This window comes from Salmo salar, unplaced genomic scaffold (genome assembly GCF_965601325.2).
Source record: "Salmo salar unplaced genomic scaffold, fSalSal1 ptg000784l, whole genome shotgun sequence".
NCBI classification, from domain to species: domain Eukaryota; kingdom Metazoa; phylum Chordata; class Actinopteri; order Salmoniformes; family Salmonidae; genus Salmo; species Salmo salar.
This window is the reverse complement of record NW_027675497.1, coordinates 342501-360881: the sequence shown is the minus strand read 5'-3', so window position 1 is coordinate 360881 and position 18381 is coordinate 342501. Positions and strand designations below refer to the sequence as shown.

At 54.6% G+C, this 18381-nt stretch overlaps 1 protein-coding gene across 2 annotated transcripts in view; it reads right to left on the bottom strand.

The window, feature by feature from the left end:
- Positions 1-1019: 1019 nt before the first annotated feature.
- Positions 1020-18381, bottom strand: part of LOC106596092 (heat shock 70 kDa protein 14) — a 31425-nt gene continuing 14063 nt past the window's right edge. The window contains exons 8-13 of one of the 2 annotated variants that reach the window (XM_082972587.1): positions 15207-15362; positions 14789-14891; positions 1996-2208; positions 1759-1920; positions 1456-1523; positions 1020-1164 (exon numbers count right to left, since the gene is read on the bottom strand). In XM_082972587.1, coding sequence (XP_082828713.1) covers positions 1086-1164; positions 1456-1523; positions 1759-1920; positions 1996-2208; positions 14789-14891; positions 15207-15362 — 781 coding nt within the window. In that variant the 3' untranslated portion in view covers positions 1020-1085. The other variant, XM_082972586.1, reaches the window with a different exon arrangement.

Below are 18381 nucleotides of genomic sequence, written 5' to 3'. Positions count from 1 at the left end.
TAGACACCTTACCCACGCCCTACTGTTATAGAGACACCTTACCCACGCCCTACTGTTATAGAGACACCTTACCCACGCCCTACTGTTATAGACACCTTACCCACGCCCTACTGTTATAGACACCTTACCCACGCCCTACTGTTATAGACACCTTACCCACGCCCCCTACTGTTATAGACACCTTACCCACGCCCCCTACTGTTATAGACACCTTACCCACGCCCTACTGTTATAGAGACACCTTACCCACGCCCTACTGTTATAGAGACACCTTACCCACGCCCTACTGTTATAGAGACACCTTACCCACGCCCTACTGTTATAGAGACCTTACCCACGCCCTACTGTTATAGAGACCTTACCCACGCCCTACTGTTATAGAGACACCTTACCCACGCCCTACTGTTATAGAGACACCTTACCCACGCCCTACTGTTATAGAGACACCTTACCCACGCCCTACTGTTATAGACACCTTACCCACGCCCTACTGTTATAGACACCTTACCCACGCCCTACTGTTATAGAGACACCTTACCCACGCCCTACTGTTATAGAGACACCTTACCCACGCCCTACTGTTATAGAGATGCCTTACCCACGCCCTACTGTTATAGACACCTTACCCACGCCCTACTGTTATAGACACCTTACCCACGCCCTACTGTTATAGAGACACCTTACCCACGCCCTACTGTTATAGACACCTTACCCACGCCCTACTGTTATAGAGACACCTTACCCACGCCCTACTGTTATAGACACCTTACCCACGCCCTACTGTTATAGAGATGCCCTATATACACATGTACCCTACCAGCGCCTGCTGCACACCTGGCCTATCAGGGCCAAGAGAACCCACAGCGACGCCCCTGTGAATGTTCAGCAGGGAACACAGACCTGCAGTCTCTTCCTGCCAGGCTGAGAGACCACGGAGAGAATAACCGCTGTTCGTAACTGAAGAGAATAAAGGAAGTCTGTTGCAGCTGTTCGTAACTGGAGAGAATAAAGGAACTAAGTTAAACCAGAATGTCTTTATTTAAACTTTAAAAAGGAACTTTAATGACATTAACTTGGTGGTGAAATCAGGAGGCTGCTGATATGCTGATGGCTTCAGTCTTCCCACTGTTCTGCTCCACACAGCTCACATGGAGAGACCCGTCCCTGAAACACACACAGGTTACACACGGTCCGAATACACGGTCCACACACACACGGTCCAGTCCACACAGCTCACATGGAGAGACCCGTCCCTGAAACACACACAGGTTACACACGGTCCGGTCCACACACACACGGTCCAGTCCACACAGCTCACATGGAGAGACCCGTCCCTGAAACACACACACGGCCCGGTCCACACACACGGTCCGGTCCCCACACACACACACGGTCCGGTCCAGTCCACCACCACGGCCCGGTCCACAGCTGAAACAGAGTGCTGCTGGGAGTTACCTCTTCATGGTTACCACGGCATCAATGTCATGGTTGTCCTCTTTGGTCTCCAGGTCTCTCAGAACAATCTGCAGACAAGAGACATGTTGGTTCTCTGGTGGAGGGGGGGAGGAGGGGGGAGAGGAGGGGGAGGAGGGGGGGGGAGGAGGGGAGGGGAGGGAGGGGAGGGGGAGGTCTCTCAGAACAATCTGCAGATAAGAGACATGTTGGTGTGTGTGTACCTTGGCCAGTCTCTCTGCTGCTCTGTGTGTGTGTGTGTGTGTGTGTGTGTGTGTGTGTGTGTATGTGTGTGTGTGTGTGTACCTTGGCCAGTCTCTCTGGCTGCTCTGTGGTTTTCTGGTAAAGCTCCAGACAGAGAGATGCCAAGCGGCCAGGACCAGACAGGATGTGATGTCGCCGAGCAGGAAGGGGCGTGCCCGAGGGGAGGAGCACAGAGAACACCTCAGCCCCTGTTTCATCCACCTCCTGTCAATCACACAGATTAGCCAATCAGAAGCTGCTCTATTAGTCGTGTGTGTGTGTGTGTGTGTGTGTGTGTACCTTGAGCAGAATGTCTGAGACACAGGCTTCCACGGTAACAGACTCTGGGGAGGAGCCAATCTCCCGGCCGACTAGAAGGCCCGCCTCCATCGCTGCGCCGACCGCAATGACCTCATCAGGTGGGGCGGAGCTTAGCAGCTCCACGTCAGCGAACAGATCTCTGATCATCTGCTGCAGCCGAGGAATCCTGGCAGACCCCCCACAGAGAACTACCTGGAACACACACACACCGTTAACCCCCACAGAGAACCACCTGGAACACACACACACCGTTAACCCCCCACAGAGAACCACCTGGAACACACACACACCGTTAACCCCCCACAGAGAACCACCTGGAACACACACACACCGTTAACCCCCCACAGAGAACCACCTGGAACACACACACACCGTTAACCCCCCACAGAGAACCACCTGGAACACACACACACACCGTTAACCCCCCACAGAGAACCACCTGGAACACACACACACCGTTAACCCCCACAGAGAACCACCTGGAACACACACACACCGTTAACCCCCCACAGAGAACCACCTGGAACACACACACACCGTTAACCCCCACAGAGAACCACCTGGAACACACACACACCGTTAACCCCCACAGAGAACCACCTGGAACACACACACACCGTTAACCCCCCACAGAGAACCACCTGGAACACACACACACCGTTAACCCCCCACAGAGAACCACCTGGAACACACACACACCGTTAACCCCCACAGAGAACCACCTGGAACACACACACACACACACCGTTAACCCCCCACAGAGAACCACCTGGAACACACACACACCGTTAACCCCCCACAGAGAACCACCTGGAACACACACACACCGTTAACCCCCCACAGAGAACCACCTGGAACACACACACACCGTTAACCCCCCACAGAGAACCACCTGGAACACACACACACACACCGTTAACCCCCCACAGAGAACCACCTGGAACACACACACACCGTTAACCCCCCACAGAGAACCACCTGGAACACACACACACCGTTAACCCCCCACAGAGAACCACCTGGAACACACACACACCGTTAACCCCCCACAGAGAACCACCTGGAACACACACACACCGTTAACCCCCCACAGAGAACCACCTGGAACACACACACACCGTTAACCCCCCACAGAGAACCACCTGGAACACACACACACCGTTAACCCCCCACAGAGAACCACCTGGAACACACACACACCGTTAACCCCCCACAGAGAACCACCTGGAACACACACACACCGTTAACCCCCCACAGAGAACCACCTGGAACACACACACACCGTTAACCCCCCACAGAGAACCACCTGGAACACACACACACACCGTTAACCCCCCACAGAGAACCACCTGGAACACACACACACACCGTTAACCCCCCACAGAGAACCACCTGGAACACACACACACCGTTAACCCCCCACAGAGAACCACCTGGAACACACACACACCGTTAACCCCCCACAGAGAACCACCTGGAACACACACACACCGTTAACCCCCCACAGAGAACCACCTGGAACACACACACACCGTTAACCCCCCACAGAGAACCACCTGGAACACACACACACCGTTAACCCCCCACAGAGAACCACCTGGAACACACACACACCGTTAACCCCCCACAGAGAACCACCTGGAACACACACACACCGTTAACCCCCCACAGAGAACCACCTGGAACACACACACACCGTTAACCCCCCACAGAGAACCACCTGGAACACACACACACACCGTTAACCCCCCACAGAGAACCACCTGGAACACACACACACCGTTAACCCCCCACAGAGAACCACCTGGAACACACACACAGCCACGGACCACCGTTAACCCCCCACAGAGAACCACCTGGAACACACACACACCGTTAACCCCCCACAGAGAACCACCTGGAACACACACACACCGTTAACCCCCCACAGAGAACCACCTGGAACACACACACACCGTTAACCCCCCACAGAGAACCACCTGGAACACACACACACCGTTAACCCCCCACAGAGAACCACCTGGAACACACACACACCGTTAACCCCCCACAGAGAACCACCTGGAACACACACACACCGTTAACCCCCCACAGAGAACCACCTGGAACACACACACACCGTTAACCCCCCACAGAGAACCACCTGGAACACACACACACACCGTTAACCCCCCACAGAGAACCACCTGGAACACACACACACCGTTAACCCCCCACAGAGAACCACCTGGAACACACACACACCGTTAACCCCCCACAGAGAACCACCTGGAACACACACACACCGTTAACCCCCCACAGAGAACCACCTGGAACACACACACACCGTTAACCCCCCACAGAGAACCACCTGGAACACACACACACCGTTAACCCCCCACAGAGAACCACCTGGAACACACACACACCGTTAACCCCCCACAGAGAACCACCTGGAACACACACACACCGTTAACCCCCCACAGAGAACCACCTGGAACACACACACACCGTTAACCCCCCACAGAGAACCACCTGGAACACACACACACACCGTTAACCCCCCACAGAGAACCACCTGGAACACACACACACCGTTAACCCCCCACAGAGAACCACCTGGAACACACACACACCGTTAACCCCCCACAGAGAACCACCTGGAACACACACACACCGTTAACCCCCCACAGAGAACCACCTGGAACACACACACACACACCGTTAACCCCCCACAGAGAACCACCTGGAACACACACACACCGTTAACCCCCCACAGAGAACCACCTGGAACACACACACACCGTTAACCCCCCACAGAGAACCACCTGGAACACACACACACCGTTAACCCCCCACAGAGAACCACCTGGAACACACACACACCGTTAACCCCCCACAGAGAACCACCTGGAACACACACACACCGTTAACCCCCACAGAGAACCACCTGGAACACACACACACCGTTAACCCCCCACAGAGAACTACCTGGAACACACACACACACACACCGTTAACCCCCCACAGAGAACCACCTGGAACACACACACACACACCGTTAACCCCCCACAGAGAACCACCTGGAACACACACACACCGTTAACCCCCCACAGAGAACCACCTGGAACACACACACACCGTTAACCCCCACAGAGAACCACCTGGAACACACACACACCGTTAACCCCCCACAGAGAACCACCTGGAACACACACACACACCGTTAACCCCCCACAGAGAACCACCTGGAACACACACACGGAGCGCGCCCCTGGCTATCTATCTGTAATGATGTCTCAGTGTGGGAGCGCGCCCCTGGCTATCTATCTGTAATGACTGTCTCAGTGTTGGAGCGCGCCCCTGGCTATCTATCTGTAATGATGTCTCAGTGTTGGAGCGCGCCCCTGGCTATCTATCTGTAATGACTGTCTCAGTGTTGGAGCGCGCCCCTGGCTATCTATCTGTAATGACTGTCTCAGTGTTGGAGCGCGCCCCTGGCTATCTATCTGTAATGACTGTCTCAGTGTTGGAGCGCGCCCCTGGCTATCTATCTGTAATGATGTCTCAGTGTTGGAGCGCGCCCCTGGCTATCTATCTGTAATGATGTCTCAGTGTTGGAGCGCGCCCCTGGCTATCTATCTGTAATGATGTCTCAGTGTTGGAGCGCGCCCCTGGCTATCTATCTGTAATGACGTCTCAGTGTTGGAGCGCGCCCCTGGCTATCTATCTGTAATGACGTCTCAGTGTTGGAGCGCGCCCCTGGCTATCTATCTGTAATGACGTCTCAGTGTTGGAGCGCGCCCCTGGCTATCTATCTGTAATGACGTCTCAGTGTTGGAGCGCGCCCCTGGCTATCTATCTGTAATGACGTCTCAGTGTTGGAGCGCGCCCCTGGCTATCTATCTGTAATGACGTCTCAGTGTTGGAGCGCGCCCCTGGCTATCTATCTGTAATGATGTCTCAGTGTTGGAGCGCGCCCCTGGCTATCTATCTGTAATGATGTCTCAGTGTTGGAGCGCGCCCCTGGCTATCTATCTGTAATGATGTCTCAGTGTTGGAGCGCGCCCCTGGCTATCTATCTGTAATGATGTCTCAGTGTGGGAGCGCGCCCCTGGCTATCTATCTGTAATGATGTCTCAGTGTTGGAGCGTGCCCCTGGCTATCTATCTGTAATGATGTCTCAGTGTGGGAGCGCGCCCCTGGCTATCTATCTGTAATGATGTCTCAGTGTTGGAGCGCGCCCCTGGCTATCTATCTGTAATGATGTCTCAGTGTGGGAGCGCGCCCCTGGCTATCTATCTGTAATGATGTCTCAGTGTTGGAGCGCGCCCCTGGCTATCTATCTGTAATGATGTCTCAGTGTTGGAGCGTGCCCCTGGCTATCTATCTGTAATGATGTCTCAGTGTTGGAGCGCGCCCCTGGCTATCTATCTGTAATGACGTCTCAGTGTTGGAGCGCGCCCCTGGCTATCTATCTGTAATGACGTCTCAGTGTTGGAGCGCGCCCCTGGCTATCTATCTGTAATGACGTCTCAGTGTTGGAGCGCGCCCCTGGCTATCTATCTGTAATGACGTCTCAGTGTTGGAGCGCGCCCCTGGCTATCTATCTGTAATGACGTCTCAGTGTTGGAGCGCGCCCCTGGCTATCTATCTGTAATGACGTCTCAGTGTTGGAGCGCGCCCCTGGCTATCTATCTGTAATGACGTCTCAGTGTTGGAGCGCGCCCCTGGCTATCTATCTGTAATGACGTCTCAGTGTTGGAGCGCGCCCCTGGCTATCTATCTGTAATGATGTCTCAGTGTTGGAGCGCGCCCCTGGCTATCTATCTGTAATGATGTCTCAGTGTTGGAGCGCGCCCCTGGCTATCTATCTGTAATGATGTCTCAGTGTTGGAGCGCGCCCCTGGCTATCTATCTGTAATGATGTCTCAGTGTTGGAGCGTGCCCCTGGCTATCTATCTGTAATGATGTCTCAGTGTTGGAGCGCGCCCCTGGCTATCTATCTGTAAAGACCTCAGTGTTGGAGCGCGCCCCTGGCTATCTATCTGTAATGATGTCTCAGTGTTGGAGCGCGCCCCTGGCTATCTATCTGTAATGATGTCTCAGTGTTGGAGCGCGCCCCTGGCTATCTATCTGTAATGATGTCTCAGTGTTGGAGCGCGCCCCTGGCTATCTATCTGTAATGATGTCTCAGTGTTGGAGCGCGCCCCTGGCTATCTATCTGTAATGATGTCTCAGTGTTGGAGCGCGCCCCTGGCTATCTATCTGTAATGATGTCTCAGTGTTGGAGCGCGCCCCTGGCTATCTATCTGTAATGATGTCTCAGTGTTGGAGCGCGCCCCTGGCTATCTATCTGTAATGATGTCTCAGTGTTGGAGCGCGCCCCTGGCTATCTATCTGTAATGACGTCTCAGTGTTGGAGCGCGCCCCTGGCTATCTATCTGTAATGACGTCTCAGTGTTGGAGCGCGCCCCTGGCTATCTATCTGTAATGACGTCTCAGTGTTGGAGCGCGCCCCTGGCTATCTATCTGTAATGATGTCTCAGTGTTGGAGCGCGCCCCTGGCTATCTATCTGTAATGATGTCTCAGTGTTGGAGCGCGCCCCTGGCTATCTATCTGTAATGATGTCTCAGTGTTGGAGCGCGCCCCTGGCTATCTATCTGTAATGATGTCTCAGTGTTGGAGCGCGCCCCTGGCTATCTATCTGTAATGATGTCTCAGTGTTGGAGCGCGCCCCTGGCTATCTATCTGTAATGATGTCTCAGTGTTGGAGCGCGCCCCTGGCTATCTATCTGTAATGATGTCTCAGTGTTGGAGCGCGCCCCTGGCTATCTATCTGTAATGATGTCTCAGTGTTGGAGCGCGCCCCTGGCTATCTATCTGTAATGATGTCTCAGTGTTGGAGCGCGCCCCTGGCTATCTATCTGTAATGATGTCTCAGTGTTGGAGCGCGCCCCTGGCTATCTATCTGTAATGATGTCTCAGTGTTGGAGCGCGCCCCTGGCTATCTATCTGTAATGATGTCTCAGTGTTGGAGCGCGCCCCTGGCTATCTATCTGTAATGATGTCTCAGTGTTGGAGCGCGCCCCTGGCTATCTATCTGTAATGACGTCTCAGTGTTGGAGCGCGCCCCTGGCTATCTATCTGTAATGACGTCTCAGTGTTGGAGCGCGCCCCTGGCTATCTATCTGTAATGACGTCTCAGTGTTGGAGCGCGCCCCTGGCTATCTATCTGTAATGATGTCTCAGTGTTGGAGCGCGCCCCTGGCTATCTATCTGTAATGACGTCTCAGTGTTGGAGCGCGCCCCTGGCTATCTATCTGTAATGATGTCTCAGTGTTGGAGCGCGCCCCTGGCTATCTATCTGTAATGATGTCTCAGTGTTGGAGCGCGCCCCTGGCTATCTATCTGTAATGATGTCTCAGTGTTGGAGCGCGCCCCTGGCTATCTATCTGTAATGATGTCTCAGTGTTGGAGCGTGCCCCTGGCTATCTATCTGTAAAGACCTCAGTGTTGGAGCGCGCCCCTGGCTATCTATCTGTAATGATGTCTCAGTGTTGGAGCGCGCCCCTGGCTATCTATCTGTAATGATGTCTCAGTGTTGGAGCGCGCCCCTGGCTATCTATCTGTAAAGACCTCAGTGTTGGAGCGCGCCCCTGGCTATCTATCTGTAATGACGTCTCAGTGTTGGAGCGCGCCCCTGGCTATCTATCTGTAAAGACCTCAGTGTTGGAGCGTGCCCCCAGTGAGATATACCTGCTGGAGCGCGTGCTACGGGTGGGTGTTGCTATGGTGACCAGTGAGATATACCTGCTGGAGCGCGTGCTACGGGTGGGTGTTGCTATGGTGACCAGTGAGATATACCTGCTGGAGCGCGTGCTGCTATGGTGACCAGTGAGCTGAGAAAGTATTTTCTAGGTAAAGCCCCACCTTATATGTTTACTTATAGATGACCTGGCGCCAGTGGAGGACAACAAGGTCAAGGTATTGGAGTGGCCATCACAAAGCCCTGACATAAATCCTGGATGAAAATAATCATGGCCTCCAAACCCTCAAGCTGCATACTGGACCCTATTCCAACTAAACTACTGAAAGAGCTGCTTCCTGTGCTTGGCCCTCCTATGTTGAACATAATAAACGGCTCTCTATCCACCGGATGTGTACCAAGCTCACTAAAAGTGGCAGTAATAAAGCCTCTCTTGAAAAAGCCAAACCTTGACCCAGAAAATATAAAAATCAAATTGGCCGATATCGAATCTTCCATTCCTCTCAAAAACAAATTTAAAAAGCTGTTGCGCAGCAACTCACTGCCTTCCTGAAGACCAACAATGTATACGAAACGCTTCAGTCTGGTTTTAGACCCCATCATAGCACTGAGACTGCACTCGTGAAGGTACATGACCTTTAATGGCGTCAGACCGAGGCTCTGCATCTGTCCTCGTGCTCCTAGACCTTAGTGCTGCTTTTGATACCATCGATCACCACATTCTTTTGGAGAGATTGGAAACCCAAATTGGTCTACACGGACAAGTTCTGGACTGGTTTAGATCTTATCTGTCGGAAAGATATCAGTTTGTCTCTGTGAATGGTTTGTCCTCTGACAAATCAACTGTACATTTCGGTGTTCCTCAAGGTTCCGTTTTAGGACCACTATTGTTTTCACTATATATTTTACCTCTTGGGGATGTTATTCGAAAACATAATGTTAAATTTCACTGCTATGCGGACGACACACAGCTGTACATTTCGATGAAACATGGTGAAGCCCCAAAATTGCCCTCCCTGGAAGCCTGTGTTTCAGACACAAGGAAGTGGATGGCTGCAAACTTTCTACTTTTAAACTCGGACAACACAGAGATGCTTGTTCTAGGTCTCAAGAAACAAAGAGATCTTCTGTTGAATCTGACAATCTGGATGGTTGTACAGTCGTCTCAAATAAAACTGTGAAGGACCTCGGCGTTACTCTGGACCCTGATCTCTCTTTTGAAGAACATATCAAGACTGTTTCAAGGACAGTTTTTTTCCATCTACGTAACATTGCAAAAATCTGAAACTTTGTCCAAAAATGATGCAGAAAAATTCATCCGTGCTTTTGTCACTTCTAGGTTAGACTACTGCAATGCTCTACTTTCCGGCTACCCGGATAAAGCATTAAATAAACTTCAGTTAGTGCTAAACACGGCTGCTAGAATCTTGACTAGAACCAAAGAATTTGATCATATTACTCCAGTGCTAGCCTCTCAACACTGGCTTCCTGTTAAGGCAAGGGCTGATTTCAAGGTTTTACTGCTAACCTACAAAGCATTACATGGGCTTGCTCCTACCCATCTTTCCGATTTGGTCCTGCCGTACATACCTACACGTACACTACGGTCACAAGACGCAGGCCTCCTAATTGTCCCTAGAATTTCTAAGCAAACAGCTGGAGGCAGGGCTTTCTCCTATAGAGCTAAATTTTTAACCTTTAAGTCTTTACTGAAGACTCATCTCTTCAGTAGGTCCTATGATTGAGTGTAGTCTGGACCAGGAGTGTGAAGGTGAACGGAAAGGCACTGGAGCAACGAACCGCCCTTGCTGTCTCTGCCTGGCCGGTTCCCCTCTCTCCACTGGGATTCTCTGCCTCTAACCCTTTTACAGGGGCTGAGTCACTGGCTTGCTGGTGTTCTTCCATGCCGTCCATGGGAGGGGTGCGTCACTTGAGTGGGTTGAGCCACTGACGTGGTCTTCCTGTCTGGGTTGGCGCCCCCCCTTGGGCTGTGCCGTGGCGGAGATCTTTGTGGGCTATACTCAGCCTTGTCTCAGGATGGTAAGTTGGTAGTTGAAGATATCCCTCTAGTGGTGTGGAGGCTGTGCTTCGGCAAAGTGGGTGGGGTTATATCCTGCCTGTTTGGCCCTGTCCGGGGGTATCGTCGGACAGGGCCAGTGTCTCCCGACCCCTCCTGTCTCAGCCTCCAGTATTTATGCTGCAGTAGTTTGTGTGTCGGGGGGCTAGGGTCAGTCTGTTACATCTGGAGTATTTCTCCTGTCTTATCTGGTGTCCTGTGTGAATTTAAGTACGCTCTCTCTAATTCTCTCTTTCTCTCTCTCGGAGGACCTGAGCCCTAGGACCATGCCTCAGGACTACCTGACATGACTCCTTCCTGTCCCCAGTCCACCTGGCCGTGCTGCTGCTCCAGTTTCAACTGTTCTGCCTGCAGCTATGGAACCCTGACCTGTTCACCGGACGTGCTACCTGTCCCAGACCTGCTGTTTTCAACTCTCTAGAGACAGCAGGAGCGGTAGAGATACTCTCAATGATCGGCTATGAAAAGCCAACTGACATTTACTCCTGAGGTGCTGACCTGTTGCACCCTCGACAACCACTGTGATTATTATTATTTGACCATGCTGGTCATTTATGAACATTTGAACATCTTGGCCATGTTCTGTTATAATCTCCACCCAGCACAGCCAGAAGAGGACTGGCCACCCGTCATAGCCTGGTTCCTCTCTAGGTTTCTTCCTAGGTTCTGGCCTTTCTAGGGAGTTTTTCCTAGCCACCGTGCTTCTACACCTGCATTGCTTGCTGTTTGGGGTTTTAGGCTGGGTTTCTGTTCAGCACTTTGAGATATCAGCTGATGTAAGAAGGGCTATACAAATACATTTGATTGATTTCTGGGTTCCTGTAAGGATCCTGGCAACGCTGTTCTGCACAAGCTGCAGCCTGTGGATGCTTTAGGTAGGGTTAGGGTAGGTAGGGGTAGGGGTTAGGAAGGGGTAGGGTTAGCTGCAGCCTGTGGATGCTTTAGGTAGGGTTAGGGTAGGTAGGGTAGGGTTAGGGGTAGGTAGGGGTAGGGGTTAGGTAGGGTAGGTAGGGGTAGGGTTAGCTGCAGCCTGTGGATGCTTTAGGTAGGGTTAGGGTAGGTAGGGTAGGGTTAGGGGTAGGTAGGGGTAGGGGTTAGGTAGGGTAGGTAGGGGTAGGGTTAGCTGCAGCCTGTGGATGCTTTAGGTAGGGTTAGGGTAGGTAGGGTAGGGTTAGGGGTAGGTAGGGGTAGGGGTTAGGTAGGGGTAGGGGTAGGTAGGGGTAGGGGTTAGGTAGGGGTTAGGTAGGGTAGGTAGGGGTAGGGGTTAGGTAGGGTAGGTAGGGGTTAGGTAGGGTAGGTAGGGGTAGGGTTAGGGGTTAGGTAGGGGTAGGGGTAGGGTAGGTAGGGGTAGGGTTAGGTAGGGGTAGGGGTAGGTAGGGGTAGGGGTTAGGTAGGGTAGGTAGGGGTAGGGGTTAGGTATGGTAGGTAGGGGTAGGGATTAGGTAGGGTAGGTAGGGGTAGGGGTTAGGTAGGGGTAGGGGTAGGGTAGGTAGGGGTAGGTAGGGTAGGTAGGGGTAGGGGTTAGGTAGGGGTTAGGTAGGGTAGGTAGGGTAGGGGTAGGGTAGGTAGGGGTAGGGGTTAGGTAGGGTAGGGTTAGGGGTAGGGGTTAGGTAGGGGTAGGGGTAGGGTAGGGGTAGGGGTAGGGGTTAGGTAGGGGTTAGCTGCAGCCTGAGGATGCTTTAGGTAGGGTTAGGGGTAGGGGTAGGGGTAGGGTTAGCTGCAGCCTGTGGATGCTTTAGGTAGGGTTAGGGTAGGTAGGGTAGGGTTAGGGGTAGGGGTTAGGTAGGGTAGGTAGGGGTAGGGGTTAGGGGTAGGTAGGGGTAGGGTAGGTAGGGGTAGGGTTAGCTGCAGCCTGAGGATGCTTTAGGTAGGGTTAGGGTAGGTAGGTTAGGGGTAGGTAGGGGTAGGGGTTAGGTAGGGTAGGTAGGGGTTAGGGGTAGGTAGGGGTTAGGGTAGGTAGGGGTAGGGTTAGGGTAGGTAGGGGTAGGGGTTAGGTAGGGGTAGGGTTAGCTGCAGCCTGTGGATGCTTTAGGTAGGGTTAGGGGTATGTAGGGGTAGGGGTTAGGTAGGGTAGGTAGGGGTAGGGGTAGGTAGGGTTAGGTAGGGTAGGTAGGGGTAGGGGTTAGGTAGGGTAGGTAGGGGTAGGGTTAGGGGTAGGTAGGGGTTAGGTAGGGTAGGTAGGGGTAGGGGTTAGGTAGGGTAGGTAGGGGTTAGGTAGGGTAGGTAGGGGTAGGGTTAGCTGCAGCCTGAGGATGCTTTTTGAGGGGAGACCACCAAGGAGAGCATTGCAGTTGTCATGACGTTGGCCTGTGGGTGAGGTTTATGACCCCCCCCCCCCCCCGCATAAATACCTTTCTCCCTTCCCCTCTCTTTCTGACCCTACTGAAGGACTGCTGAATAGCCTTTGTTAAACAGAGTCTGGGAACATCAAACAAATGGGGGGAAAGGAACCATATTTTGGTAATAAAACCAGTTGGAAATATGCTTGGGAACGTAATGAGTATGTATGTCAGTTCGGTTGTCATCTGAGACATTATGACTGATGACAGGACGACATAAACTGTACCTGAGAAAGTCTACACCCTCTAGTTATCAGAGTCACATGGAATTATTATGCAATTTAAATGTTTGATATTGAAATTGTTTGTTAGGAGATTAAATGTAATTTTAGCTTCCAAATGAGAGAATTGGGTTTTCATAAGGAAAGTGCCCTGCTTGATCAGTGGCCCACCCCTGTGAAGAGACAGGGGTTATAAACGATGAAACACACCCTCCTCCCCTCGCCACTATATAAGACAATGACCAATGTTCTCCAGGAGTTCCACTACGTGAGGTCTGCAGCCTCTGCGTTACAAGGACACACACGTCAAGTACAGAACTGAGCCAACCTCGGCGTGAGCTTTGGTTGCGAATGGTATGAACTTTGAGCTTATTCACTACAGAAGTGATACTTCCTAGCCGTTGAGTTAGCAGCGGCCGCTGAAGACGTGGGCTAGGAAAGGACGGACGACGGATCCAGTCTAACAGACAGACTAAGATACTACCACGTATCCACTTTACCACCAATGACATTCTTCCGAGGGCAGGGAGATCTGTTGGCCAACCCGGCCAGCATCTACGACCAATCTACCGAAGCGCAGCTCAGAGTAAATATTTACTGCGTTTTCCTTTTCTAAATGGGCGGTAATTTAGAATGCATAAGATAATGTATTTACGATAGCAGAGCTGCTGTTTCTTTATTCCCAAGTCTTCCCGCTCTTTCATTCAAGCCCAACCCCCTTCCTTTGTGTAACAAGCAGCCATGTCGGCTCCGTCCACCAGGGACGTTTTCTGTATGACATCATTTGCATTCTGTGTATGTGTAATTCTGTGTGATTAGTTAGGCATTTAGTAAATAAATAATTAAACCCAATTTTGTATTGCTGATTCAACTTGTTAGCCAGGGTTCGTGAAGATAGCCAAGAATTTACAACTTTCATTATGAGACTGAAAATAAAACGAGGATTAATATTGACGGCTATCGATGTAAAATATTAAAGTCTTTAAGAGTTTATTCGGAAGATAACGGCTCTATAAAAAAACACTCTTCCGTGGTGCCCCGACTTTCTATTTAATTACATTTACATGATTAGCGAATCAGGTGATCTTAATTACAGAGAAAGGATTTTATAGAATAGCATGTTATATCACTTAATCACGACACAGTAATCTAGTGGGATGGTGACGCGGGAGGTGACCAGCCTTATAGGTTGAGAGAAAACAGGACTGAGTCGGGTGATGTTTCTCAGGTGAAATAATGCATTTTTTTTGCAGACATTTTATGTTGGTCGGAGAAAGCCAAACTAGCTAGCTATCAAGTTGACACTTCATCCCCCCCCCCAAAATAAATCCAGAGCACCGTTGCCATGGCAACTCCCAACCCCATGTTAGGTAGGCTGAGGGTTACCTTGTTGATGTCGCTAGTAGAGAGCCCAGTCGTCTCCAGCAGGCTTCTGATTGGTTGGACACTCTTGTTGAACAGGGAAGAACACAGTAGCTCAAAACGGGCCCTGAGAAAAGAAACACAGCGTGACTTTCCTGTGGCGGTGTACGAAGAGGGGGATGGTGAGGGGAACAGCGGTCTAAGGCCCTGCATCGCAGCACTACAGGCGTCACTACAGACCCGGGTTCCATTCAGGGCTGTATCACAACCGGCCGTGATCGGAAGTCCCATTGGGCGGCGCATAATTGGCCCAGAGTCGTTCGGGGGGGAGGCAGTCATTGTAAATAATAATTTGTTCTTAACCGACTTGCCTATTTAAATAAATAAATAAATACACATTGTGGTGGGTAAGAGAGCAGAGGTTTGTGGGTAGTGTAGTCACCTGGAGATGTTGCAGTCGAAGTCCATGCCGTCGTGTAGAGAGTCAACAAAGCAGTTAGCAGAACCCAGCGAGGAGAGAGAATGTTTGGCCACGTCTGCTCCGTTCATCAGCTTCAACATGGCCCTCGCGTTACCGCTAACATCCTGTTTACACCACCTGCAGACAGACAGACACCGATGGGATGTAGGGGAATACCCGCTCCCATGTTTAACATGCCGAGTGGAGGGGGAATACCCGCTCCCATGGCTAACAGGCCGAGTGGAGGGGGGGGGGGGGGGGAATACCCGCTCCCATGGCTAACAGGCCGAGTGGAGGGGGGGGGGGGGGGGGGAATACCCTCTCCCATGGCTAACAGGCCGAGTGGAGGGGGGGGGGGGGGAATACCCTCTCCCATGGCTAACAGGCCGAGTGGAGGGGGGGGGGGGGGGGGGAATACCCTCTCCCATGGCTAACAGGCCGAGTGGAGGGGGGGGGGGGGGGGAATACCCTCTCCCATGGCTAACAGGCCGAGTGGAGGGGGGGGGGGGGGGGGAATACCCTCTCCCATGGCTAACAGGCCGAGTGGAGGGGGGGGGGGGGGGAATACCCTCTCCCATGGCTAACAGGCCGAGTGGAGGGGGGGGGGGGGGGAATACCCTCTCCCATGGCTAACAGGCCGAGTGGAGGGGGGGGGGGGGGAATACCCTCTCCCATGGCTAACAGGCCGAGTGGAGGGGGGGGGGGGGGGGGAATACCCTCTCCCATGGCTAACAGGCCGAGTGGAGGGGGGGGGGGGGGAATACCCTCTCCCATGGCTAACAGGCCGAGTGGAGGGGGGGGGGGGGGGAATACCCTCTCCCATGGCTAACAGGCCGAGTGGAGGGGGGGGGGGGGGGAATACCCTCTCCCATGGCTAACAGGCCGAGTGGAGGGGGGGGGGAATACCCTCTCCCATGGCTAACAGGCCGAGTGGAGGAGGGGGGGGAATACCCTCTCCCATGGCTAACAGGCCGAGTGGAGGGGGGGGGGGGGGGGGGGAATACCCTCTCCCATGGCTAACAGGCTGAGTGGAGGGGGGGGGGGGGGGGAATACCCTCTCCCATGGCTAACAGGCCGAGTGGAGGGGGGGGGGGGGGGAATACCCTCTCCCATGGCTAACAGGCCGAGTGGAGGGGGGGGGGGGGGGGGGGAATACCCTCTCCCATGGCTAACAGGCCGAGTGGAGGGGGGGGGGGGAATACCCTCTCCCATGGCTAACAGGCCGAGTGGAGGGGGGGGGGGGGGAATACCCTCTCCCATGGCTAACAGGCCGAGTGGAGGGGGGGGGGGGGAATACCCTCTCCCATGGCTAACAGGCCGAGTGGAGGGGGGGGGGGGGGGAATACCCTCTCCCATGGCTAACAGGCCGAGTGGAGGGGGGGGGGGGGAATACCCTCTCCCATGGCTAACAGGCCGAGTGGAGGGGGGGGGGAATACCCTCTCCCATGGCTAACAGGCCGAGTGGAGGAGGGGGGGGAATACCCTCTCCCATGGCTAACAGGCTGAGTGGAGGGGGGGGGGGGGGGGAATACCCTCTCCCATGGCTAACAGGCCGAGTGGAGGGGGGGGGGGGGGGGAATACCCTCTCCCATGGCTAACAGGCCGAGTGGAGGGGGGGGGGGGGGAATACCCTCTCCCATGGCTAACAGGCCGAGTGGAGGGGGGGGGGGGGGGGGAATACCCTCTCCCATGGCTAACAGGCCGAGTGGAGGGGGGGGGGGGGGGGAAATACCCTCTCCCATGGCTAACAGGCCGAGTGGAGGGGGGGGGGGGAATACCCTCTCCCATGGCTAACAGGCCGAGTGGAGGGGGGGGGGGGGGGGAATACCCTCTCCCATGGCTAACAGGCCGAGTGGAGGGGGGGGGGGGGAATACCCTCTCCCATGGCTAACAGGCCGAGTGGAGGGGGGGGGGGGGGGAATACCCTCTCCCATGGCTAACAGGCCGAGTGGAGGGGGGGGGGGGGGGGAATACCCTCTCCCATGGCTAACAGGCCGAGTGGAGGGGGGGGGGGGGGGGGGAATACCCTCTCCCATGGCTAACAGGCCGAGTGGAGGGGGGGGGGAATACCCTCTCCCATGGCTAACAGGCCGAGTGGAGGGGGGGGGGGGGGGGGGGAATACCCTCTCCCATGGCTAACAGGCCGAGTGGAGGGGGGGGGGGGGGGGGGAATACCCTCTCCCATGGCTAACAGGCCGAGTGGAGGGGGGGGGGGGGGGGGGAATACCCTCTCCCATGGCTAACAGGCCGAGTGGAGGGGGGGGGGGGGAATACCCTCTCCCATGGCTAACAGGCCGAGTGGAGGGGGGGGGGGGGGGGGAATACCCTCTCCCATGGCTAACAGGCCGAGTGGAGGGGGGGGGGGGGGGGGAATACCCTCTCCCATGGCTAACAGGCTGAGTGGAGGGGGGGGGGGGGGGAATACCCTCTCCCATGGCTAACAGGCCGAGTGGAGGGGGGGGGGGAATACCCTCTCCCATGGCTAACAGGCCGAGTGGAGGGGGGGGGGGGGGGAATACCCTCTCCCATGGCTAACAGGCCGAGTGGAGGGGGGGGGGGGGGGGAATACCCTCTCCCATGGCTAACAGGCTGAGTGGAGGGGGGGGGGGGGGAATACCCTCTCCCATGGCTAACAGGCCGAGTGGAGGGGGGGGGGGGGAATACCCTCTCCCATGGCTAACAGGCCGAGTGGAGGGGGGGGGGGGGGGAATAACCTCTCCCATGGCTAACAGGCCGAGTGGAGGGGGGGGGGGGGGGAATACCCTCTCCCATGGCTAACAGGCCGAGTGGAGGGGGGGGGGGGGAATACCCTCTCCCATGGCTAACAGGCCGAGTGGAGGGGGGGGGGGGGGGGGGGGGGGGGAATACCCTCTCCCATGGCTAACAGGCTGAGTGGAGGGGTGGGGGGGTGGGGAATACCCTTTCCCATGGCTAACAGGCTGAGTGGAGGGGGGGGGGGGGAATACCCTCTCCCATGGCTAACAGGCCGAGTGGAGGGGGGGGGGGGGGGAATACCCTCTCCCATGGCTAACAGGCCGAGTGGAGGGGGGGGGGGGGGGGGGGGGGGGGGGAATACCCTCTCCCATGGCTAACAGGCCGAGTGGAGGGGGGGGGGGGGGGGGAATACCCTCTCCCATGGCTAACAGGCCGAGTGGAG